General features: G+C 42.4%; 2 protein-coding genes across 3 annotated transcripts; one reads left to right on the top strand and one right to left on the bottom strand.

Annotated features, from left to right (window-relative positions):
* Window positions 1–1,591: 1,591 nt before the first annotated feature.
* LOC139373497 (proteasome subunit beta type-4-like) lies at window positions 1,592–5,916 on the bottom strand. The gene is made up of 7 exons (XM_071114082.1): window positions 5,726–5,916; window positions 5,003–5,209; window positions 3,237–3,383; window positions 2,667–2,748; window positions 2,186–2,302; window positions 1,970–2,058; window positions 1,592–1,756 (listed from the first exon to the last, which is right to left on the bottom strand). Exons 1-7 carry the CDS (start codon window positions 5,839–5,841, stop codon window positions 1,744–1,746), a joined length of 771 nt encoding a protein of 256 aa, XP_070970183.1. The 5' UTR covers window positions 5,842–5,916; the 3' UTR covers window positions 1,592–1,743.
* Window positions 5,917–6,454: 538 nt separating this feature from the next.
* LOC139373496 (DNA-binding protein RFX5-like) lies at window positions 6,455–22,653 on the top strand. 2 transcript variants are annotated; one of them, XM_071114079.1, is made up of 12 exons: window positions 6,471–6,497; window positions 7,343–7,554; window positions 13,963–14,112; window positions 14,290–14,323; window positions 14,417–14,499; window positions 15,000–15,083; window positions 15,621–15,746; window positions 15,924–16,040; window positions 16,648–16,726; window positions 16,845–17,043; window positions 17,169–17,263; window positions 17,389–22,647. In XM_071114079.1, the coding sequence occupies exons 2-12, from the start codon at window positions 7,499–7,501 to the stop codon at window positions 18,442–18,444; spliced, it is 2,079 nt and encodes a 692-aa protein (XP_070970180.1). In that variant the 5' UTR covers window positions 6,471–6,497; window positions 7,343–7,498; the 3' UTR covers window positions 18,445–22,647. The 2 variants fall into 2 exon arrangements, with proteins under 2 accessions (XP_070970182.1, XP_070970180.1); XM_071114081.1 differs by lacking the exons at window positions 7,343–7,554; window positions 15,000–15,083 and having other exon boundaries at window positions 6,455–6,497; window positions 17,389–22,653.
* The last annotated feature ends 1,952 nt before the right edge of the window (window positions 22,654–24,605 follow it).

The following is a 24,605-nucleotide window of genomic DNA, read 5'->3' as shown; positions in this document are numbered from 1 at the left end:
CGGCCCCCCAAAGAAATGCCACCCCACACCATGACTGACCCACTGCCAAACCGGTCATGCTGGAGGATGTTGCAGGCAGCAGAACGTTCTCCACGGCGTCTCCAGACTGTCACGTCTGTCACATGTGCTCAGTGTGAACCTGCTTTCATCTGTGAAGAGCACAGGGCGCCAGTGGCGAATTTGCCAATCTTGGTGTTCTCTGGCAAATGCCAAACGTCCTGCACGGTGTTGGGCTGTAAGCACAACCCCCACCTGTGGACGTCGGGCCCTTATACCACCCTCATGGAATCTGTTTCTGACCGTTTGAGCAGACACATGCACATTTGTGGCCTGCTGGAGGTAATTTTGCAGGGCTCTGGCAGTGCTCCTCCTGCTCCTCTTTGCACAAAGGTGGAGGTAGCGGTCCTGCTGCTTGGTTGCCCTCCTACGGCCTCCTCCACGTCTCCTGATGTACAGGCCTGTCTCCTGGTAGTGCCTCCATGCTCTGGACACTACGCTGACAGACACAGCAAACCTTCTTGCCACATCTTGCATTGATGTGCCATCCTGGATGAGCTGCACTACCTGAGCCATTTGTGTGGGTTGTAGACTCCGTCTCATGCTACCACTAGAGTGAAAGCACCGGCAGCATTCAAAAGTGACCAAAACATCAGCAAGGAAGCATAGGAACTGAGAAGTGGTCCCTACCTGCAGAACCACTCCTTTATTGGGGTGTCTTGCTAAATATCTATAATTTCCACCTGTTGTCTATTCCATTTGCACAACAGCATGTGAAATGTATTGTCAATCAGTGTTGCTTCCTAAGTGGACAGTTTGATTTCACAGAAGTGTGATTGACTTGGAGTTACATTGTGTTTAAGTGTTCCCTTTATTTTTTTGAGCAGTGTATTTAACTTCACTCACTTGTATGATTCTGTGTAGCTCAGTTGGTAGAGCATGGTGCCTGCAACACCAGGGTTGTGGGTTTGATTCCCACGAGGGAACCAGTATGAAAATGTATGCACTCACTACTGTAAGTTGCTCTGGATAAGAGCGTCTGCTAAATGACAAATGTATGCTTCACCTAACACCCGTGCCAATATATCCTCCAAAGACTGGCTTCTCTGTTTTTATCACGTAAGTGGATGGATAGGCCATTGCTTCATTTGATCTACTTTTTGTTTATGTACTAAAAGCAATCTAGCCTTTAAAGAAATCCTGTCCACAGCGATAAATTACCTCAAGAAAACCCAACTATGCATTCCAAGGAAATCTCAGATGTCGATGCCTTACCGACTGCTTTCTCTTGGATTACATCCTACCCCTGGGCTCATTTACATATTTTTATTATCACCTGAATGATTCTCCATTTTTAAATAAGAAATAAAGTGTCAAGCCTGCTTTAATGGTGGGTTTTCCTTTGAGGTACTAACAGCATAGTTCTGTATGGTTGAACCAAAAACAAGTTTAGGTGTCCCCCCCCCAAGAACCTTTACCCTTAGCTCTGCTTGTGTGTGGACCTTTCCAATTACAGAATATAAATCTAATTTCTCAGAACTTCACCAGATTTATTTTAAGCCTGATTGTCATTCAAGTTTAAATAACTCACCCATTCAGAAATGTACATTTATTTTTCATATTACAAAAGTGGGAAAAACTAAATTGGTTACATAGCAGCCTTATCAAAGCGCTAACATTTTAGAATGTCATGGAACAGACTGATAGTGTGGCTTAACGTACAGTCCTGAATCACCAACATCGTCCTTATTCAAACCCACTGCAAAAGAAAAGAAAATTACATTTTCATATCACTTAATATGAACTAATCTACAATGTATCTTCAGTTAAATGCTATGATCAATTTAGGACAAATGACAGCTTTAAACAACAATTTCCTATCAAGTGATGTACTACACACAAGTACACCAAACATGCCAACTTCATGGACACTGACTGGACAGTCACGATGAGTCATGTGGCTATAACCTACCTGACCATGTGGGCAATTTCCCAGTTGGTCTCACAGGACATGGGGCCAACAATCTCCACACCTTCTTCTGTCACAATGGCAATCTCATGCTAAAAACAGTCAAAACATCAGTCATGTCACAAATGGCTATGAGACTGGTAGCTTCAAAAACAGAAAAATTCACTATATGCTGTTGAAAATAACTCATTTAGGAGTGTTACAAGACTAACGACTCACCCTGTTGTAGGAGCGAGCATCGCGATAGTACAGCACTTTAAGGCAGCGCTCAATCAGCGCTCGCGCCTCATCCTTAGTGATCTCCACCTTGTTCTCCACCACCTCCCTCATCAGGGGCTGCATGGACACACAGAATAACCTTAAACAAACCCATACGTACTGCAAGGGTCTTTGTTGAACTCCAACTGTGGAACATTCATTTTTACATACAGTATTACCATGAAGTATTAGATGCATCATGCAGTACAGATTACACTCATTCCTTTTCTTATCCCTGAAGGGGTTGCCACTTTTTCTATGAAAAAGTGTAGCCCGACGACGTCAAAAATAAATGACTACTCCAGCCAATCATGGGAATAGAAACTATGGCATTTTATCTTTGATTTATAAAAGATACATTCTAAACTATGAAATGTATAGAAGTTATTACTGCCTCAATATTAGTCCCCTCATGTGTGTTCATTAGCTTATTTGTCCTCACCTGGGCCAGGTAAGCACCAAACCCTGTCGCCACTGTAGGTGCCTCATAGGCCACACCCAGCTTGTCCACGTAGCCCAGGAAGCTAGAGAAATACAAGATGACAAGTTATGCATTTATTTTGATGTAGCTAGTTACAATATTTATAGCTGCAGGTCTCAAGTCAGTTTGATGTTAACCTCATACCATGGTCTTGATGTTTGTTAAAAGGGGCGGCAGCGTAGCCTAGTGGTTAGAGCGTTGGACTAGTAACCGAAAGGTTGCAAGAGTTCAACACGGACCCTTGCTGACAAGGTCGGTCGTTCTGCCCCTGAACAAGGCAGTTAACCCACTGTTCCTAGGCCGTCATTGAAAATAAGAATTTGTTCTTAACTGACTTGCCTAGTTAAGTAAAAGGTAAAATAAAAAAGGCAAAAACTAACCAGGGTCATGGTTAAACTATTCGATCTAACATGACAACATTGTCAACGGGCACTCCTAAATTGCTAAGCAATTTCAAGAGTTCCACATCTCGGCATAACTTCTGATAAGGACAAAAAATGACTAGTTAAAGATGCTGAAAAATCATCCCACCTCTCGCCATTGTAGAATCCACCAACGACCACAGTGTTCCACAGTGGGTTCATCTTGCTGCGGCGGTTGTACATTACCCGTGTCAACCAGGAGTGAATGGCTTTGGGGCTGTAGCTGTGACCGTCCCCCAGGAGCTCCTCGTCGATCCTTGGATGCAAACACACAGACCTGATCAGTGGTGGTCCTCAGGGAGATAACCAATAAAAGGTTTCAGCACCCCAAGTGAGGGAAATGACTACTTATTGCCAGAAACCATTAAAACAAAGAGACTCATTATTATACTCTACTTTATTATACTCTATCAATGATCCAGACCCTATACTCCAATCTATCTGCAAACATCTGCTTCCGTTAGTTTTCCATCTCCAGAAGTACACACCAAGGATGTCCTCTTCATTGTTAATTGCCTTCTCTCAAACCCGTAGTCAGTCTGCTATGATCCTACTACAATCTATGGCACCAAATATCAAATCTCTATACTGATGACATATTATTCTTCCAGATTGTTTCTCACTCTTTTCCCCACCTTTTAGATATCTTTAATGCTTTTAGCAAAATTGCAGGATACAAGATCAATTGGGGGAAGTCTGCATTACTACCACTGAACAATAGACGAGAGTAATCTATTCCGTTAAACATCCCAGTGGTCCAGTATTTTAGATATCTGGGAGTACAAATGTATCCCTCCTTGCAAAATATTGTACTGAATAATGTTTTTAAAAAAGTACATAAATGATGTAATAATAATTAATAATTAAATTCAATTGCATTTTTCAGTGGTTAAAATGAACACCCTTCCACAATTTTTTTCAGTATCAATGCTCCCTGTAGCACCACCCGGGCTCCCGAATGGCACAGCGGGGCATCGCAGTGGCACTGCATCACTACAGTCCCTAGTTCGATTCCAAGCTGTTTCACATCCAGCGTGATTGGGAGTCCAATAGGGTGTGTTTGGCCGTCATTGTAAATAAGAATTGGTTCTTAACTGACTTGCCTAGTTAAAATAAGGTTACATTTTTAAACAAATTGTCAACAAACAAAAGAATTGTCAAAAAAAACTGTACTCCTTAATCTCCATGTATCTGGGTGGGAAAAAACCCAAGTACGTTCAGAAATTATGGGGGATGGCTCATTCCAAGACGTCCAACAAAAGCACAACCTGCCAAAGCACTTTTTTTTTCTACTTACAATTACGTTCGGCAAGGAGCGGTTATGTGGTACCTCGGGAAACCAAGTTTAATCCTCATTCCTTTCACAAGGTACTGCTTAGAAAAAGAGGTCTCACATCTGAAATGTATTCTCTTCTAGTAAAGACCTCATCCAAGCAACTTTCAATTTGGCTGATTAGGGAAAAAAGTTGGAGTTTAACTCAGCCTCATTCCTTAATTATTTCCTCTCATGTTGTGCATATTCATATACTTCTGTCAATGGATAATATCTGTATATAAAAAAAATTGACACTAGCATATGCAAACGCACTGATGTCATTGACAGAGATAGTCAGATCTGCTTCTGTGTGCCAATGTCAGTGAGTTAAGCATACAAAGCTAAGGGCATCTCTTGCTGTTTCTCCTTTCTAGAACCAACCTATTATTATGAATGCTACTATATTATGAACTACTCAATTTTCTGTGTATGTGCCTTTTAAGAGTCAACAATAAATAAAAACAAAAAAATATATATACTTTTAAAACATTAATGTAAATATTCACCATAAAAGGACCAAGACAGCATTCCGATTTTTCTGAAAGAAACCTCAAACTTACACCATCTGTTCGATTATCTGCTTCATGTACTGGTAGTCTGCGTAGTCACCGGAAGCGCCCAGGATGGTGGTGTCATTCACCTTCATGAGACGAGAGATGTTACGGAACCGTGCCAGGGAACCATAGGAGCCCAGCATGTCAGCTGCGATGATGACTCCACCTGTAAACTTCACTCCCAACACTGATGTTCCCGTCACCATGGGGTTTCTAAAGTTTATTGAGGGGAAATGTAGATAGTTTGTCATGGGAACGTTTTATTAGCTAACGTTACACTAAAAATGCAATACAGAGGAATGCATGCTGAACGTCCATTTAGGCTCATGCACGCGCATATATAACATATATGGCGGGAGTAGGACTAGCTACATAATATGCTTCTATATCATCCTTCGTGATGGTGAGTTTGTTAGCTAGATAGCTACCTCACTGCCATGTCATACTAGCATTAGCTACCGTAAGCGCAATATGATTAGGTAGATAACTGGCGAGGCATAGATGGACAACTTATCACGTCAGCCAATTTATGCGAAATAGAATAAGATAGCGCGTGAACATATTCAGTTTAGCTAACTAGTAGCCCAACTAAATAATAGTGCAGTAGTCAGTGAGCTAACGTTAACTACATCGGCTAGCTCCACCATGATGATACAGCACTGCAGCGTACCGAGGAAATCGAAAGTGGGATGACATTATTAGGGTCTCCACTCAAAAGTATTTACTTACAGAGTGTGTTTGATAGGTCCGCATCCTGGGGCTAAACTGCTGCCAGGAAATGAATAAAATTGTCCGGGTTTTGGTCCATTCTCCCAGAAATTGAGCTTCAAACCGCTTGGATCCATGTTACAAATTTGCGGATGTGACGACACAGCTGCTCGTGTTGTGTTCTTTTGCAAAGATTATGGGATACAGGAAGCAGACAATTCTAACAAAAGCCAAATCTTATTTATAACCACATGTAAACCTTAACCCGAAGTATAATAAATAAAACAAGAAACTCATCAATAGCTGTTAGTTTTATTATAAATATTCGATGATTTAGTCAGAAGGGAAGGAGTAAAATCAGAGGAGAGTTAAATTGCACTAGATGCTGATCCAAGGTCAGGTTTACGTTTCCTGTGTTTAGAAGGCGACGTTAGGATAGTGTTGTAGTAAACTGATTCTAGATCAGTGCATGGGGTAAGTTAGCCCAAAAGGAAATAAAATATTCATATATGGGTAAACCAATCAAGTTTCTGTCACTAGGGAGAATTTTCTTAGACGAGCCATCAGCTCAGTTACTGGGCAGACCAACCATAACGCCTCCTATCAGAATAATATTTAGCAAGAAAATAAAGCAATTGAACCAATAGAATTTAACTTACACTTGGTATCCGAGTAGAATTAGAACAATCCACCAATTGGAATTTACGTTTGCTTTGTAGTCAGGCAGACATGACATATTTGTCCAATCACAAAAAAAATCTGAAAGGGGATTTTTGCTGTATCTTTGGCTCAGGTACTTTCTTTTTCTTTTATAAAATAAATAGTAAAATAGGTTTTTATTATATATATCACCGAATAATATGCGCAATTTAAACATTACTTTAATATATTGTTGAAAAAGTTTGAATTCTGTTACAATTAATGTTTCAAAAGGTGTTTCATTGCTTGCTAATGCTAGCCCAGCTAGCTAGCTATCAAGTTTAGCTAACGTTAGTCACTTGCTAAGATTAAATAATAGTATTCAGTGAATCTACATGTGTTAAATGCCTATCAAACTAGCTTATTTGTTCTTCGTTTGTTATATGTGCTTTCTATTCCCAAAAAACTGACTACCAGTGTGTGCCTAGCCAGATGGCTAGCTAGCAAGCTAGCTACAGTGAATTGAAACATGTTGTGTCGATAAAGCGGGAAGTATGCAAATTGCAAGCGCATGACCATAGAATAGCACAAGCTGTGACATGAAAAAGCCATTGTTAACAATCTCAAATAATGGAAGTCGCTAGCTAGCTGAGAGGGAAGCGAGTAGTTTGCAATGCTAGTGAGAAAAAGACCCATGTCATGGCATGTATTGGTACGCCAAAACCATGCCTCATAGTATTTCGGCACCGTGCTAGTGACAGCCAGCTTGACAGCGGCTGCACTCTGTCAATGCGCCATTGTATTATGCCAATCAAGCTTTATAATTAGGAACACTTCTTTTTTAATTATCCTACGTAATCGCCAGTTTGTCATGTTTTGGAAATGCAGACAGCACCGTGCATGTTTCACTCCCAAGTATTATTATTTTTGCCAGACACTGATAGTGCCGTAGTGGGAGTGTCCCTGGCTGTTCAACTGATTGACTTATTTTCTATTTAGGGGACAGCCTTGTAGCTGCAATAGTGTGCAGCTGCAGCCCGCAATTCGGGGTGTTCCTGCATGTGGCCACCCTTGAGCATCCCATTGGTTCCTTCATGAACCCCCCCATGAGCATCCAATTGGTTCCTGGATGAATGCCCCCTCCTCGATGTCTTCATGCATATGACACTTTTGAATGTGGAGTCAAAAGGAACTCCACATTCAAGTATTACGTGAGTTTTTTGGCGGAGTCCGCCTCGATGTCCTTCGCTCCCTCCTGCCCTCACTGTCTTTAACAGAACTGCAGGAAAACAGTGCCCAACAAGCCGGGGCGAAGGACACTGTCTTCCGGTCGCCCCCACCTCCTGCTAGCACGGGAGGCTGGGGGGACAACATGTGGTAGCGAACTAGCTAGCGACACTGTGTGCTAGCTTGCTAATTAGCTAGGGCACGGTGTCGCCCCCGCCTCCCACCTGCTGTGGAAGTCGTGTCCTTCACCCCTGCCTGTCGGGCACAGCTTTCTGTTGTGGGCCGACAGGCGGTGGTGAAATACAGTTTCTACCGGTCGCTCCCGCCTCCCGCTAGCACAGCAGGCGGGAGGCTGGGGCGACACCGTGTGTTAGTTAACTTGATAGTTAGAGACACCGTGCGCTAGCTAGCACACTGTGTCGCTCCTGCCTGCTGTGTCCTTCGCTCCCGCCCGCCGAACGCCTGCCCTCATCGTAGTTAACAGAACTGCAGGATAACAGTGCATGACAGGTGGGGACGAAAGACACTGTCTACCGGTGTACGGCTAGCTAACTACCGTTGTCGCCCCTGCCCCTTCTTCTGTGGGGTGTATTGGCGGCTGGCATCCAACATTGTGCATTAATACCACCTACTGTACTGGAGCGCTCCCACCTGTCCGAGTTTAATAATTTAGCAATAGAAAGAGGGTAATGCAGATGCAGGAATGTCCCGAATTGCACCCTTCTGTGTAGCTGTAGCACGCATCACTGTACTTGATTTTGGCTATACAGTACACACCAAACTCAGATTTTTCTAATTAAAAAAATATGCTCATATTGATACATTGAATATATTGACACAAGATTGAAATGAGAAAAAAAAAGACTTTCACTTCTGCAGTACTATTCTTCATTTAATAATCCTGACCTGAAACAATAATGAGAGTGAGAAAGTTAGAGAGAGGGTCGAAGATCATACCCCCAAGACACGCTAACCTCTCACCATTACCAATAACAGGGGAGGTTAGCATGTCTTGGGGTTATGATATTTGACCCTCTGTAACTTCCTTTCTCACTCATCATTATTAACTATTCATTTCAGGACTATCCGTAATCATGGAATCATCCATATTAGGATAATGTAGAAGTGTTTAGAAATATATTCTGTTCTTATTTACAATAAAAGTTACTCCAAAATGACACAATACATTTACCATTAATTTATAATTGGGCACAAAATAATCTGAAACCCAACCAAAACTAAATGCAAATACATCCAACAAGTTTGTAGAGTCACACGCTTGATGTAGTCATTGCGTGCTAGGAATATGGGACCAAATCCTACATTTGGACTACTTTATTTATAAGAATCTTTAGGGGTGTTAATAATTTTGACCCCTACCTTTTTGCGAGAAAAAACTATTACTTGTTTCAACAAAATATTTTTCTACTAATTGTATTAGTATAAAATAATATACAGTGCCTTCAGAAAGTATTCACACCCCTTGACTTATTCCACATTTTATTACAGCCTATTTTCAAGATGGATAAAATATATATTTTTCTCAACCATCTACACACAATACCCAATAATGACAGTGAAAATGACCGTTATTAAAAATGTTGGCAAATTTATTGAAAAAAAAACCTTAAAATTTGTGGATTAGGCTATTTCAACCACACCCGTTGCTGACTAGTGTTCAAAATCGAGCACATAGCCATGCAATCTCCATAGACAAACATTGGCAGTAGAATGGACCGTACTGAAGAGCTCAGTGCCTTTCAATGTGGCACTGTCATAGGATGCCACCTTTCCAACAAGTAAGTTAGTCAAATTTCTGCCCTGCTAGAGCTGCCCCGGGTCCACTGTAAGTGCTGTTACTGTGAAGTGTAAACATCTAGGCGCAACAACGGTTCAGCCGCGAAGTGGTAGGCCACACACGCTCACAGAATGGGACCGCCGAGTGCTGAAGCGTGTAGCAATCGTCTGTCCTTGGTTGTAACATTCACTACCGAGTTCCAAACTGCTTCTCGAAGCAACGTCAGCTTCATGAAATGGGTTTCCATGGTCGAGCAGCCACACACAAATCAAATAAAATAAAAATAAAAAAATATTTTTTATTTTTTAATTTTATTTATATAGCCCTTCGTACATCAGCTGATATCTCAAAGTGCTGTACAGAAACCCAGCCTAAAACCCCAAACAGCAAGCAGTGCAGGTGTAGAAGCACGGTGGCTAGGAAAAACTCCCTAGAAAGGCCAAAACCTAGGAAGAAACCTAGAGAGGAACCAGGCTATGTGGGGTGGCCAGTCCTCTTCTGGCTGTGCCGGGTGGAGATTATAACAGAACATGGCCAAGATGTTCAAATGTTCATAAATGACCAGCATGGTCGAATAATAATAAGGCAGAACAGTTGAAACTGGAGCAGCAGCACGGTTAGGTGGACTGGGGACAGCAAGGAGTCATCATGTCAGGTAGTCCTGGGGCATGGTCCTAGGGCTCAGGTCAGTTGAAACTGGAGCAGCAGCACGGCCAGGTGGACTGGGGACAGCAAGGAGTCATCGTGTCAGGTAGTCCTGGGGCATGGTCCTAGGGCTCAGGTCCTCTGAGAGAGAGAAAGAAAGAGAGAAGGAGAGAATTAGAGAACGCACACTTAGATTCACACAGGACACCGAATAGGACAGGAGAAGTACTCCAGATATAACAAACTGACCCCAGCCCCCCGACACATAAACTACTGCAGCATAAATACTGGAGGCTGAGACAGGAGGGGTCAGGAGACACTGTGGCCCCATCCTAAGATCACCATGCGCAAAGCCAAATGTCGGCTACAGTGGTGTAAAGCTCTCCGCTATTGGATTCTGGAGCAGTGGAAAGGTGTTCTCTGGAGTGATGAATCACGCTTCACCATCTGGCAGTCCGACGGAATAATCTGTGTTTGGCGGATGCCAGAAGAACGCTACCTGCCCGAATGAATAGTGCCAACTGTAAAGTTTGGTGGAGGACGAATAATGGTCCTTGGCTGTTTTTCGTGTTTTGGCCTACGCCCCTTAGTTCCAGTGATGGAAATCTTAACGCTACAGCATACAATGACATTCTAGACGATTCTGTGCTTCCAACTTTGTGGCAAAAGTTTGAGGAAGGCCCTTTCCTGTTTCAGCATGATAATGCACCCGTGCACAAAGCGAGGTTCATACAGAAAAGGTTTGTCGAGATAGTTGTGGAAGAATTTGTTACACCCCTGAGTCAAAAATTTGTAGAAGCACCTTTGGTAGTGATTACAGTTGTCTTTATGGGTAAGTCTCTAAGAGCTTTTCAGACCTGGATTGTGCAACATTTGCCAATTATTATTTCCAAAATTCTTCAAGCTCTGTCAATTTGGTTGTTGAACATTGCTAGATAACCATTTTCAGGTCTTGCAATAGATTTTCACGAAGAGTTAAGTCAAAACTGTAATTTGGCTACTCAGGAACATTAACTGTCTTCTTCGTAAGCAACTTCAGTATAGATTTGGCCTTATGTTTTAGGTTATTGTCCTGCTGAAAGGTGAATTGATCTCCAAGTGTCTGCTGGAAAGCAGATTGAACCAGGTTTACCTCTAGGATTTTGCCTGTGCTTAGCTCCATTCCATTTATTTTTTATCCTGAACAATACTCCAGTCCTTAACGATTACAAGCATACCCGTAACATGACGCAGCCACCACTACGCTTGAAAATATGGAGAGTGGTATTCAGTAATGAGTTGTATTGGATATGCCCCAATCATAACACTTTGTATTCAGGACAAAAAGTGAATTGCTTTGCCACATTTTTTTCATTATTACTTTAGTGCCTTGTTAAAAACAGTGGTGTTTAGTGAGTCCGCCAGATCAGAGGCAGTAGGGATGAGCAGGGATATTGTCTTGATAGGCGCTTGAATTAGACCCTTTTCCTGTCCTGCTAAGCATTCAAAATGGAGCAAGTACTTTTGGGTGTCCGGGAAAATGTATGGAGTAAAAACAAAATTATTTTCTTTAGGAATGTAGTGAAGTAAAAGTTGTCAAAAATATAAAGTAAAATACAGATACCCCTAAAAACTACTTAAGTATTACTTTAAAGCAGTTTTACTCAAGTACTTTACACCACTTCAAACAGGATGCATGTTTTGGAATATTTTTTATTCTGTACAGGCTTCCTTCTTTTCACTCTGTCAATTAGGTTAGTATTGTGGAGTTACTACAATGTTGTTGATCTATCCTCAGTTTTCTCCTATCATAGCCATAACATTCTGTAACTGTTTTAAAGTCACCATTGACTTCATGGGGAAATCCCAGAGTGGTTTCCTCTATGAAACTGAGTTAGGAAGGACCCCTGTATCTATGTAGTGATTGGGTGAATTGATATACCATCCAAAGTGTAATTAATAACTTTACCATTCTTCAAGAGATATTCAGTGTCTGCCTTTTTACATGTTTACCCATCTACCAATAGGTGCCCTTCTTTTTGAGGCATTGGAAAACCTCCCTGGTCTTTGTGGTTGAATCTGTGCTTGAAATTCACTGCTCGACTGAGGGACCTTACTCATAATTGTATGTGTATGGTACAGAGATGAGGTAGTCATTCAAAAATCATGCTAAACACTATTATTGCACAGAGTACATGCAATTTATTAAGTGACTTATTAAGCAAATTTTAATTCAGTCTGCAACACAACAACATGTGGAAAAAGTCAAGGGGTGTGAATACTTTCTAAAGGCACTGTAATTTTCCAATTATTATTTTTGAATACAATATAGCTCAGTATTTGAATTATTTATTTTATACAGTCATTATGTAACGATCGTCTGTGGTGGAAGAAGGTGAGGACCGAAGCGCAGCGTGGTAAGTGTTCATATTTTTAATAAAATAACTGAACACTGAACAAAACAATAAACGACAAACGAACAGTCCCGTAAGGTGAATGGAAAAAACACTAAACAGGAAATAATCACCCACAAAAAACAGGTGGGAAAAGGCTACCTAAGTATGATTCTCAATCAGAGACAACGAATGACAGCTGCCTCTGATTGAGAACCATACCAGGCCAAACACAAAACCACAACATAGAAAAAAAGAACTACCCACCCCAACTCACGCCCTGACCAAACTAAAACAAAGACATAACAAAGGAGCTAAGGTCAGAACATGACACATTATTGCTAATTTTTTATCAAAGGTGTCAATAATGTGGGACCACTGTATACAGTGGGGCAAATAAGTATTTAGTCAGACACCAATTGTGCAAGTTCTCCCACTTAAAAATATGAGAGAGGCCTGTAATTTTCATCATAGGTACACTTCAACTATGACAGACAAAATCTGAAAAAAAATTCCAGAAAATCACATTGTAGGATTTTTTATGAATGTATTAGCAAATTATGGTGGAAAATAAGTATTTGGTCAATAACAAAAGTTTCTCAATACTTTGTTATATACTCTTTGTTGGCAATGACAGAGGTCAAAAGTTTTCTGTAAGTCTTCACAAGGTTTTCACACACTGTTGCTGGTATTTTGGCCCATTCCTCCATGCAGATCTCCTCTAGAGCAGTAATGTTTTGGGCTGTTGCTGGGCCACACGGACTTTCAACTCCCTCCAAAGATTTTCTATGGAGTTGAGATCTGGAGACTGGCTAGGCCACTCCAGGACCTTGAAATGCTTCTTACGAAGCCACTCCTTCGTTGCCCGGGCGGTGTGTTTGGGATCATTGTCATGCTGAAAGACCCAGCCACGTTTCATCTTCAATGCCCTTGCTGATGGAAGGAGGTTTTCACTCAAAATCTTACGATACAAGGCCCCATTCATTCTTTCCTTTACACGGATCAGTCGTCCTGGTCCCTTTGCAGAAAAACAAACATTTGATGACTGAAGAGGCCCAACGCTCTAACCTGTTGAGCACTGAGCAAACAGTCAATGGTTGTATTTGACATTTATTTTTTAAGAGTATGGATTTCAGCAATCAATGAAAGGCATGCAACTACAGAGGGTTTAGTCATAGATTTTTTTTTTTTTTAAGTATTGACCTTGGGCGAATCGATGTAATTGGAGATGAATTCCAAGCCTGGTCTCTGCTCCACTCCATTGGTGGATTTAATCAGAAACTAACTCCTATCAGTACTACCATCATCATAGTCAGATATAATCCATAGTTTCCATTTGGATTTAAATGAAACGAAATGAAGGCTTCTTCTGTCTTGTCTTGTTGGGCAGTTTATCAGTTGAAAATTCACTAACATTGTGCATGTCCAATAAAGAGCGTTATTGGATGTGGAGGGATAGATTTAACATCCTCAACTAAAACTAAAAGTTGCTTTTAAAATATTAAATGACAGCCCCCAGCAAATTCCACAGTGCTTAGAACAGTGTTATAACGTTTACCCTCCTCTCCTCATTTCAGAGGCCTCAGGGTGTGTTTGCCACCACTGTGTGAGCAAACAATGACGGAGGACAGGCTGAAGGCGGACCCCTCCAAGCGGGAGGGGCTGGACTCAGTAGAGGGAGACACAGAGCCCAGCCTGCTGCTGCAGAAACTAAAGAGCAACATCTCGTAAGTCCCACCCCTCTGTCCACACAGCCACTGCTTAAATCATCAAAATGTACTAAAATATTGTGTAGTATCAGCACCCTCTCCAACATTTCCTGCCATTTATTTCATACAGCTTATCCATCAGTGTCATTAGAAAGTCTGCAGAAATGTGTTTGTAATAGCTGTTTCTTTTCGCAGTAAGAATGTACAGGGCAAAGTGGACGTTATCCTGGTGAGTGCCAAGACATCTTTGGTATTGCTCTGTGTATGAATTGCCTTGTCTATGAATGACCCAGATTGTATCCTATGTCTCACCTACCCACAGCAAGATGTGCAGCGCTTCTCTGACAACGACAAACTCTACCTTTACCTCCAGCTGCCTTCTGGCCCCAGTTCAGGGGAGAAAAGGTGAGCATCATTATCATCAGAAATCACTCTGGGTCTAGCACTCTATGATTGTCCTCCTGGAGGGACATATTTGTGGCTCTTCAGATGACTGAAGAGGCTGATGTATGACTCACAAATCCCACTGAAGAGGCCAGTGTGTGTGTGGTGGTAGTGGCTGATAGTGGTTGATGTTTATCCTCTCCTTTCGTTGTTGCCGCTTGTCCTCAGTGACACGGTGGAGGTCTTTTTCATGATGTGCAGCCCTACCGTGGATGGCCTTCCTCCATTTGTTTTATTTCCATTCAGTCCATTAGAGATACATTAGGTGTCATGCAAGCAAGCGTTGCCGCAGTGGTCCATCCAGAAGGGGGTGCATTGTACCTACCTGCTGGTGGTTTTAAGTTTAGTTTTGATCTGGATGTTATTGTGTGCGTTTGAGATGCAGAGATTCAACAGACCATGCAGATCTATGTATCTCGAACATGCACGCATCTCCAAATTCCCCAAACTCTTTTTCTCAGTCTGGCAATGGCCCCGCTGGCACAACTTAGGCGGTGGTGTATTTCTGCATCGATGTCAGCTTTGGAGGAGAGAACACTGCCAAGGTAAGGGAAGAGGTCCACGTTTTCATGGGTGTTATTGTCAACATGTATACAAAGCTCAATAACCCAGTCACATACTGACTTTCCCCCATAACTTTACACTTAAAACGATTCATAAATGCTATTATAAGTAGTTTATAAACTAAATTATTTAGTTAAGTTTATAAATCTATTATAAACAGTTGACACTGATTGACATTTTGTGAATGTTATTTAGTTGCTTGCCAAAATGTGAGTGCAAATTGATTATTATTACTATTGCCAGGGCAGCAATGCATGTTTCAGCTGGAATAAAACAGCAGCAACATGAACCTTGTGCTGGCTTTTCATCTTTCTTTTTTGGGGGGTGGCACTGGTTGAGAAGTTGGGGATGTGTAAATCTCCTCCTTAGATTTTTTTATTTTTAAGGTTCACCGCCTTAACTTGTTTCAAAATGTCTACATTGAACTGTCGCTTTGTTTCCCGCCACAAGAAATTAAAAATATATCAGCAAAACATGGCTGCTGAGATGTACTGCTTTGCTGTGTTTGTCCTGAGCAGCAGCAGCAGTGACCCCAGCTCCTTCAACACAGCTGACCAGCTGCACACCTGCAACTGGATCCGCAGCCACCTGGAGGAGCACGCAGACACCTGCCTGCCCAAGCAAGACGTCTACGAGACATACAAGTAAGTTCATGTCATGAGGCACAGCTGTGACTGTGAGTTACAAATGTACTCGTGAACCCGGACTACCTGGACATCAATAAGAAATGTTTGTTTTCCCATTTGAAACGCTTTGCTACGGTGTGCCCTAATGAAAACAACCCAGCTAATGTTATGATCTCTTACACTCTCATCCCCCAGGAGATACTGTGAAAACCTGCAGCACCGGCCTCTGAGTGCTGCCAACTTTGGGAAGATCATCCGTGACATCTTCCCCAACATCAAAGCCCGGAGGCTTGGTGGCAGGGGACAGTCCAAATATCCTTTCAGTCTGTTACGAGGTTGTTTTGGGAGGCCCTTTAAGCATTTTAACGCAATTTTACTTTTGTTTGCCACAACTGCATTGACACCTGTAAATGAAATATTCAAGCGTCTCCCTGAATGCTGGATGGAATTCAGGGATTCACCCATACTTCAATGCATCCTATTTGCATCCTATTTTATATTTTTGCACAATATGGGAAATGTGGATAGAATAATGCCACAGCCTCCCGGGTGGCGCAGTGGTTAAGGGCGCTGTACTGCAGCGCCAGCTGTGCCATCAGAGTCCTGGGTTCGCGCCCAGGCTCTGTCGTAACCGGCCGCGACCGGGAGGTCCGCGGGGCGACGCACAATTGGCCTAGCGTCGCCCGGGTTAGGGAGGGCTTGGTCGGTAGGGGTGTCCTTGTCTCATCGCGCACCAGCGACTCCTGTGGCGGGCTGGGGGGAAAAAGGGGTAAAATTCAACAAAAAAAAAATATAAAAAAAATAGAATAATGCCACAGAGTACAAAGGATCAAAAATTATTACCATAATCTATTGATAAGTGGAGAGGGTGGGGTTCCCCTTTCTGTCTACAGTTATTCCTTAACTCCTCCGCTGACACGTATTGTTATAGTGGAATCCGCAGGAAGACGGTGCTAAACATGCCACTGTTGCCAAACCTGGACCTGAAAAACGACCCGGTATGTATGACTAGCCAACTGCACTTCCTGGTTAGATGATAGCACACTACCATTGCTTTTGCTATAGCTAAGTGCAAAAATGACTGTCAGTAGTGATTAAGGCTGTACGTCCATGTAGTCGGAGTTGACGGAGCTGGTGCAGACCTACAAGCAAGAGGTGACGGAGGCGGCTTGTGAGCTCATCTGTGATTGGGCCCAGAAGATCCTCAAGCGTTCCTTTGACACAGTAGTCGAGATCGCCCGTTTTCTTGTGCAGGAGCACATCGTCAACCCGCGCTGCAGCCAGGCTGAACTTGTCACTTCTGCCGCTATGGCAGGTGAGTCTCAGTGTTTCCATCATACTGTGTTCAGTCGTCCTCGTTACACTGTGTTCAGTCATCTTCAATACCATCCGCAACCATCTTATGGTTGGAATTTCTTGTGATTTTTCTCTGTCTCACAGGAGGTCCTGCAAAGCCCCACAAGGTGATCAAGAAGAACCCAGTACCATCCAAAGGAGGTGGGCCAGAGACGGAAGGGAGCGGCTCTGAAGCTAAGGTAGTGAGTGCATCAACAATACCCTTTCAAAGACTAAACGCAAAGTACATTAACACACTGCTGGGCTACTACTACTACTCTACTTATATTGATTTTATGTAACACAATGATGTTGTTTCTCTCAGAGGGATAAAGACGTTGGGGATCAGTCGTTGCCAGGGAAACTGCAGTCCAGTGACAAGCCTATGAAAGGGGGGGAGTCGGTACGCCCGGGGGGTCGCGAATTGCAGGTGGAGGCTCTGATGAAACACTTGCCCCGAATCCTGCCTCGCAGCTCTGTCCCGGAAAAGTCCCAACTTTCGGTGCGCTCCTCGCCTCCCTCGCTGGCGCCCAAAGACGCAGGCGGCATGAAAGTCATCACAATGACTGCCCTTCCCCAGCAGCAAGGGGGCGCTCTCCCCGTCATGATCCTCCCCCAGAGCGTCAGCCTCTCCTACCCCGACAGGGAAAAAGCCCCGTCAATCACCATGGCGCCCGTGGCACCAACGTCGGTGGTGCAGAGGGCTCGCGCAGTGGGCAAACGGGCCCCCGAGGCAGCAAGTGGGGGCCCCGGGCCAGGAGGCACGCCGGCCAAACGGAAACGAGGACGACCCAGGAAGCCACGGCCAGAGGACACCACCCCCCCGCAGCCGCCCCCTCCACCCTTACCCTCGGTCAACCAAGCCCCTATTATGAATTCCCTCACCGGAGGGGTGATCCAGAAAGCCTGCTCTTCCTCCTCCTCCCAGGTGGTGGAGGTCGTATTCCAGGACCAGCAGGCCTTGGTACTAGGTCAGCTGCATTCGGTAGCGGACACAGGCGACCCAGAGCACCGGGGCGTGGTGCTTGAGACTGACCCACGGCCCGTGCTGCTGCTGTCAGGGGCCAGTCACACAAACTGGGACATGGGCAGGGCCATGGTAGAGGTCATCCAGAGGGCCCCGAGACCACCCACCATCATCACCAAGAACAACAACAACTCCCAGTCTACCCCCCAGCACCGCCTGCCCCTGCCCACTGTGCTGGAGGATCGAGGGGAGGTGGAGATCACCCTCACCCCCGTGGAGCCTTCGGACGATCTGCCGACCCCCACTGGCCAGGCTAGCTCGACCCCCACTGCCCAGGCTAGCTCGGAGGGTGGCCCCACACCCGATGACAGCTCTAAAGAACCTAGCCCTGGCCTTCCTTGTCCCAGAGACTAAGGAGCACTAAGGGACTTTAAACTACCCTCAGGGGGAGGATAACCACCCCCAATCATCTTCTCCCAGGTAGCGTCTTCTCCCCGATTGGTGGAAATCCAAGATTGGCAGCGCAGAGAGCCAAGAAGGATCGATGAAGCCTAAACACTATTAATCCCTGTTGACCTTCCGTTTATAACTCTTTGCTGTGACTCTAACTGCATGTTTGTCTTTGTAATTGTGAGCAGAGAGAGCGATAAAGGCGGTTCCATAGTTCTGATGACGAGGGGGGGGGGTATTTACGGGTTCGGACCTTTTAAGGCTTTAAGTGCTACTCTCCCTGAGAGGAACTCCCCTCAGTGTTTATTTTCTTTTAATGATATACAGTTGAAATCGGAAGTTTACATACACCTTAGCCAAATACATTTAAACTCAGTTTTTCATCATTCCTGGCATGTAATCCTAGTAAAACTTCCCAGTCTTTGGTCAATTAGGATCACCACTTTATTTTAAGAATGTGAAATGTCAGAATAACATTTGATTTATTTCAGCTTTTATTTCACATTCCCAGTGTGTCAGAAGTTTACATACACATACACTCAATTAGTGTTTGGTAGCTTTGCCTTTAAATTGTTTAACTTGGTTCAAATGTTTTGGGTAGCCTTCCACAAGCTTCCCACAATAAGTTGGGTGAATTTTGGCCCATTCCTCTTGACAGAGCTGGTGTAACTGAGTCAGGTTTGTAGGCCTCCTTGTTCGCACACGCTTTTTCAGTTCTGCCCACAAATTCTCTATAGGATTGAGGTCAGGGCTTTGTGATGGCCACTCCAATACCTTGACTTTGTTGTCCTTAAGCCATTTTGTGCCACCCCTGTGCTTCACAGTTGGGATGGTGTTCTTCGGCTTGTAAGCTTCCCCCTTTTTCCTCCAAACATAACGATGACTCATTATAGCCTAACAGTTCTATTTTTCTTTAATCAGACCAGAGGACATTTCTCCAAAAATCGTTGTCTGGCTTTTTAATGGGGGCTTTGGAGCAGTGGCTTCTTCCTTGCTGAGTGGCCTTTTAGGTTATGTCGATATAGGACTTGTTTTACTGTGGATATAGATACTTTTGCACTTGTTTCCTCCAGCATCTTCACAAAGTTGTTTGCTGCTGTTCTGGGATTGATTTGCACTTTTCACACCAAAGTGCGTTCATCTCTAGGAGACCGAACGTGTCTACTTCCTGAGAGGTATGACGGCTGCATGGTCCCATGGTGTTTATACTTGCGTACTATTGTTTATACAGATGAACGTTACCTTCAGGCGTTTGGAAATTGCTCCCAAGGATGAACCAGACTTGTGTAGGTCTACAATTTTTTTTCTGAGGTCTTGGCTGATTTATAAGCGAAATAATCTGTCCGTAAACAATTGTTGGAAACATTACTTGTGTCATGCACAAAGTAGATGTCCTAACCGACTTGCCGTAGCTATAGTTTGTTAACAAGAAATGTGTGGAGTGGTTGAAAAATTAGTTTTAATGACTCCAACCTAAGTGTATGTAAACTTCCGACTGTATATCTTTGGTTGTGTTATGTTAATGTTTGTAGTTGTGCTTTCAAATAGACTTCCAGAGTAAAGGAGAATGCATGACTCGCTGCTGGTGGAGCTGCATTTAAATGATGCCCCCCTCAAGCATCAGAACTGGGTCTGCCACAGTGTTGTAAAAAAATTGTGTGACAAGATTGTGAGTTTGCCCCCTCCCCCTTCTCCAAATCCATTAAATTGGAGTGTGACAACGCGAGCACTTACCAGGTCGTCATGCCAATATTACAGCACTTCCTGTTAGCGATTTAGCATAGATTACGAAACGTAGACACCATATAGGCTAGACTATGACAAACAGTCATTAAATATGCCTATTTTGAACTTGCATCACCTCGGGCGAAAGCGTCAAAGCACAAACCTGCGAGCCTAGTGTAAAACCTTGAGCGCGGCAAAGAGACATAATGAAATATTAGCGCAGATTTAGCAAATGATTTAGCCTGATGCTAAGCTAATGCAGGTTGCCAAGCCCTTTTTTTTAATATAAGTTATGGATGTTGTACCTTAGTCCTAGAGTGTATAAATATTATATAATTTTCACATTTTCAAACTGTCTGGCAGAGACAACTATTTTTAGTCACCCTTTGCCAAACTTTCAGCCTCTGGCTTTGCCTAGGGGTGCTGAACTGAGGCATATTGCAATACATAGCAGTACATGATAATGTAAGATATTGATACCCTTCAATCCAAACCCAGCATATCATCCAAAGTATCATCAACCTTAAATAGGCTGGTTTTGTGTTTTTTATACCTTCCGTCCTTTGACAATGGGCGATTTCAATTTGTAATCCCCAGCCTCAGCCTTTTTGGAATTAGATTGAAGCAGACAATAATATTTGCACTGATATGAAGAAATCAAAAAGGGAAGAGCCTGTTGGGTAGAAAATACAATAGTAGTGATTACTAGGAATTAAAACAATGATTAAAAACCTGCTATATGCTTGAGGTAGTTTTAGATGAGGCTATGTTAGCTTTATTTTTCATTAGAGTTGATGGTCAAATTTGACTGAATTGAGAATGAGCACTACGGAATTAGACTTTATTATTAGCCTATGCCATGTTATTGTCCTTCTGTAAACTATGGGCTTATGAAGAGAGAAACTTTATGTAAATTCATGATGCATTCATTTGGTACTGTATTGGTGAGGACACACGTTTGTCTACACACTACACTATTTCCTGGGAAAACAGGGATTCCCTATGTCTGTCTTAATAGATTTTCTCCCCAACCAGTATGTAGTACAAGGGTGACCAACCATATACATACATGTGGCCAACCTTCTTGCTGGCAGGCTTTTGTCCCAGCCCTGTTCTTACACACCTGATTCTATTCTACTAATCAGCTACTCATGATTAGGTAAATCAGTTGTGTTAGAGCAGAGCTGGAATGAAATCCTGCAGTGCGTACCTTGTAGCTGTGAGGAGGGTTGGCCACCCCTGATCTAGTATATTCTATTGGTCTGTTAATTGTGTAATTACATGTGCATAGTTATAGTAACTCAACTTATCCTCGTTGATGACATTGGAGTATGAGCTAGCAATGATCTCAGAGTTGTATTAGTCAATTGACAGATCAAGTTAATATCAGTAAGAGGTGGGTTTTACTTTGAATGAAAACTACTGATAAACTGGAGGCCCAGGGGACACAAACGGGTAACCCCTTCCCTAAATAAGTGCAGGTCCTTTAGTGTGCAGTTAAATGAGTGTTGCAGTAAGTGAATGAGTGAGTTGGAGAACTTTTTCACTGTGGAGCCACGGTGCTCAAAAGAAACGGGTTAGAGAATCAAAGATAAGGATCGGGATCCGGGTAACGGAGCCTTGACCATAACTGGCGGTCAAACCACATCATGACCGACCACGTCAAGCTCTGTAGATGGTGGTAACCCTCTGTAAACCAGCCCGGCTAGCTATGTAGTGGTTAAGTAGCTTCATAGCTTTGCTTTGCGGTTTGTTTGAGTCATGCAAATAAGAAGATTGCAAATGAGTCATTTTGCTATTGTTGTTTTATCAAATCTATAAAAACATGATTTATCATATGTGCTTTTGTTGATATGAGTCATTAAAGTTTCATTCATTGTACAGGTCATTTGAAGTCCAGTTTTAACATGAATGTCTTTGAATTTCAAAGGCACTTCCAGTTTTAAAAAATCTGTCCATGCATGGTTTTATGTGACAGTAATTCTATTATTCTAAGATTCAATAAAAAAAACCTGTTACTCTCCTAGATTAGAAAGCATACGTCAAACCATAAAATGTATTGACTAAGGGTTTAAAAATGAGATGTGTTAAGTTATCTGTTTTAGTTTAACATTATATTCCCCCAGGTTGTGTTTTGCACTTTATTTATACCTGAAGATTAAATCATTTACAATTTGGTGTGCATTTGGTGTGCACATAAAAAACAGAATCCTGATTTGATCATTAAGAATTGCACCTTACATGTTAGTGATTTTATACGTGCAACTCTGAATGCCCTTGTTTGAAATTGTTTGAATTGTTTTTTTCTAAATCATTGTCTCAGAGTTGTATAATTTACATCTATGCTTCCTTTTAAAAAAACTGCTAAACAAAATGATGCCAACAACAACTAATGTGAATATATTTTCCTATGCTGACTGTAATAAATGTTGTTAAAGGGTAATTGGAGAGATGTTGGGTGTTGATCATTTGTATATATTTGTTTTACTCTTCTCTTAAAGACGCACTCCAGCTATTTTGAAACTTTCCCTTTTGATAAGCAATATCCCACATATAAATTTGAGCGAGAGAAATAGTGTAAACTTCGTTGAGTAGGCCATTCAAGTAGTTGGTCCGATGGCCCTCTGATGTCATCGGCCTACCCACTTGCTTGAGGAACAATACAGAACAAAAGAGGAAAGCCTCCACACACACACACACACACAGAGGACACCTGGATCACCTATTAAGATGTGCCCTTTGTTAAGTAAATCAGGGGTTAAATGAGCTGAAAATGACACTGCAGTAGGACTTTAAGGGAGGGAGAGTAGAGGGAGAGAGTTTTTAATCCATTGAGGCAATGGAGCAGTTTTGAGCTCTTCCTAATTTCGGAACCCATATTAAACTCTTCCAAACCAGATGCTAAGAGTCAAACTCAGTCAATGACTATTGGAAAAAAACGAGGGTATGTCAAAGTGGGGTGAGTAGAAATACACCCACCAGTTGAATCTCATTTACTGTAATTCTACGCAATATTAAAACTCTAGAATTATATTTGGTGAACAGTAAAAACAAACAAATGTCCCCCAGATATTATCACCTCGATATTAGGTATATATTAGGTTTGGCGTGTACATTGTACTATTCAACCTCATTATCCATAGGCTACGTTCATTCATTTAGCCTACTTGTGGCACAGTGCATTAGCTCATGGGCATTCCGGCTCTTTTCAGTGAGCCGACTCGTTCAGCTCAGCTCACCAAAAAGAGCCGGCTCTTTTGGCTCCCAAACGACTTTTAAAAAAAATATATGTTTTGTATTTTTTCAAGTCAAACAGTTTGCGGTAGGTTGGCTATGATTGGTGTTAAAACAATTCTAATTAAATCATACTCTACCTTAACCACAATGTATTTAAAAAATGCATTGGTTTGTTGTGACATTGTTAAACATTTGCATTTAAAGTGTAACGTTTTAATGTAAACAAAGTGCATATAAATCTAACAATTCAAAACGAATACAATTTGAACAGTATAATACAACATTGCACCATATAAAGAAAAAAAAATAATGTGCAAAACTGCAGCATCCCACTTAAAACATTAACATGTTCCTCTTTTCTCTCACTTCTTTATTGCCATGTAATAACCAGCAGCACACAGCAATGCTGACCAGATTTAGCTTTTATGAGAGATTTGCATTCAGAAACGCAAGCTGCCTTACTTTCGAGGGGCTGATGCGGTTTCGTCTGTCAGTAATTATTTGTCCCGTTTTCGAGAAGACCCTCTCAGAGGGAACGGATGTGGCCACTATGCAGCCTTGTTCTTCCACCAGCTCAGAGGATCTGCAGATGTTTCAGAAAGAATGTGTGTGCGGTTGAGCATTTAAGCCTATATTATTTTATTTATTTTTTCGTTCTTTGAATTAGTTAATTATATTCATGTAAATATTTTGATTATTCATATCTTCATTTAAAAAATAAATAATTTATAAATAGATTCGGCTCTTCTGATATGCGAGCCGGCTCCCAACGTTCACCTACAAGAACCGGCTCGTTCGCGAACGACCCATCACTACAGTGCAACATGAAATAGATGCATAATACACGGTATCAAGGACGACTTCAAATACCGACATCAATGTGAAAGTAACCAGAACATAAAACAGCTGACTGCGAATGCAAACTATGTCAGATAAATCCTACACATGCATTGAAATAAAAGGCATACATCAAAATAATTCGTTTGCAATTCGCTTACAATCGACAAGGACGCATAAAGACAAACAAACTCGACCAAGGAATAAAGAAGAATCTACACATTAAGGCCGCGCCGATGATTCAGCACCAGGGAGCTCCGTGCGGTGTGGATGAATGGACAGCCTCTGTCTCGTAGCCAGGTAGAATTAGGATATTCCGTTTGTGG

The sequence above is a fragment of the Oncorhynchus clarkii genome, chromosome 18 (genome assembly GCF_045791955.1).
Source record: "Oncorhynchus clarkii lewisi isolate Uvic-CL-2024 chromosome 18, UVic_Ocla_1.0, whole genome shotgun sequence".
NCBI lineage: Eukaryota > Metazoa > Chordata > Actinopteri > Salmoniformes > Salmonidae > Oncorhynchus > Oncorhynchus clarkii.
Note: the sequence above shows the minus strand (reverse complement) of the source record. Positions and strands in the feature narration are given on the sequence as shown.

Excerpts from the sequence above, each read along its gene's own strand:
- LOC139373497 (XM_071114082.1), bottom strand. The coding sequence starts at position 5,841 with ATGGATCCAAGCGGTTTGAAGCTCAATTTCTGGGAGAATGGACCAAAA. Across the intron at positions 5,210-5,725 it reads GGACCTATCAAACACACTCT|AAACCCCATGGTGACGGGAA; the intron begins GTAAGTAAATAC and ends AATAAACTTTAG. Across the intron at positions 2,749-3,236 it reads GGATTCTACAATGGCGAGAG|CTTCCTGGGCTACGTGGACA; the intron begins GTGGGATGATTT and ends GTATTTCTCTAG.
- LOC139373496 (XM_071114079.1), top strand. The coding sequence starts at position 7,499 with ATGCATATGACACTTTTGAATGTGGAGTCAAAAGGAACTCCACATTCA. Across the intron at positions 14,113-14,289 it reads AAACTAAAGAGCAACATCTC|TAAGAATGTACAGGGCAAAG; the intron begins GTAAGTCCCACC and ends TTCTTTTCGCAG. Across the intron at positions 14,324-14,416 it reads GCAAAGTGGACGTTATCCTG|CAAGATGTGCAGCGCTTCTC; the intron begins GTGAGTGCCAAG and ends ACCTACCCACAG.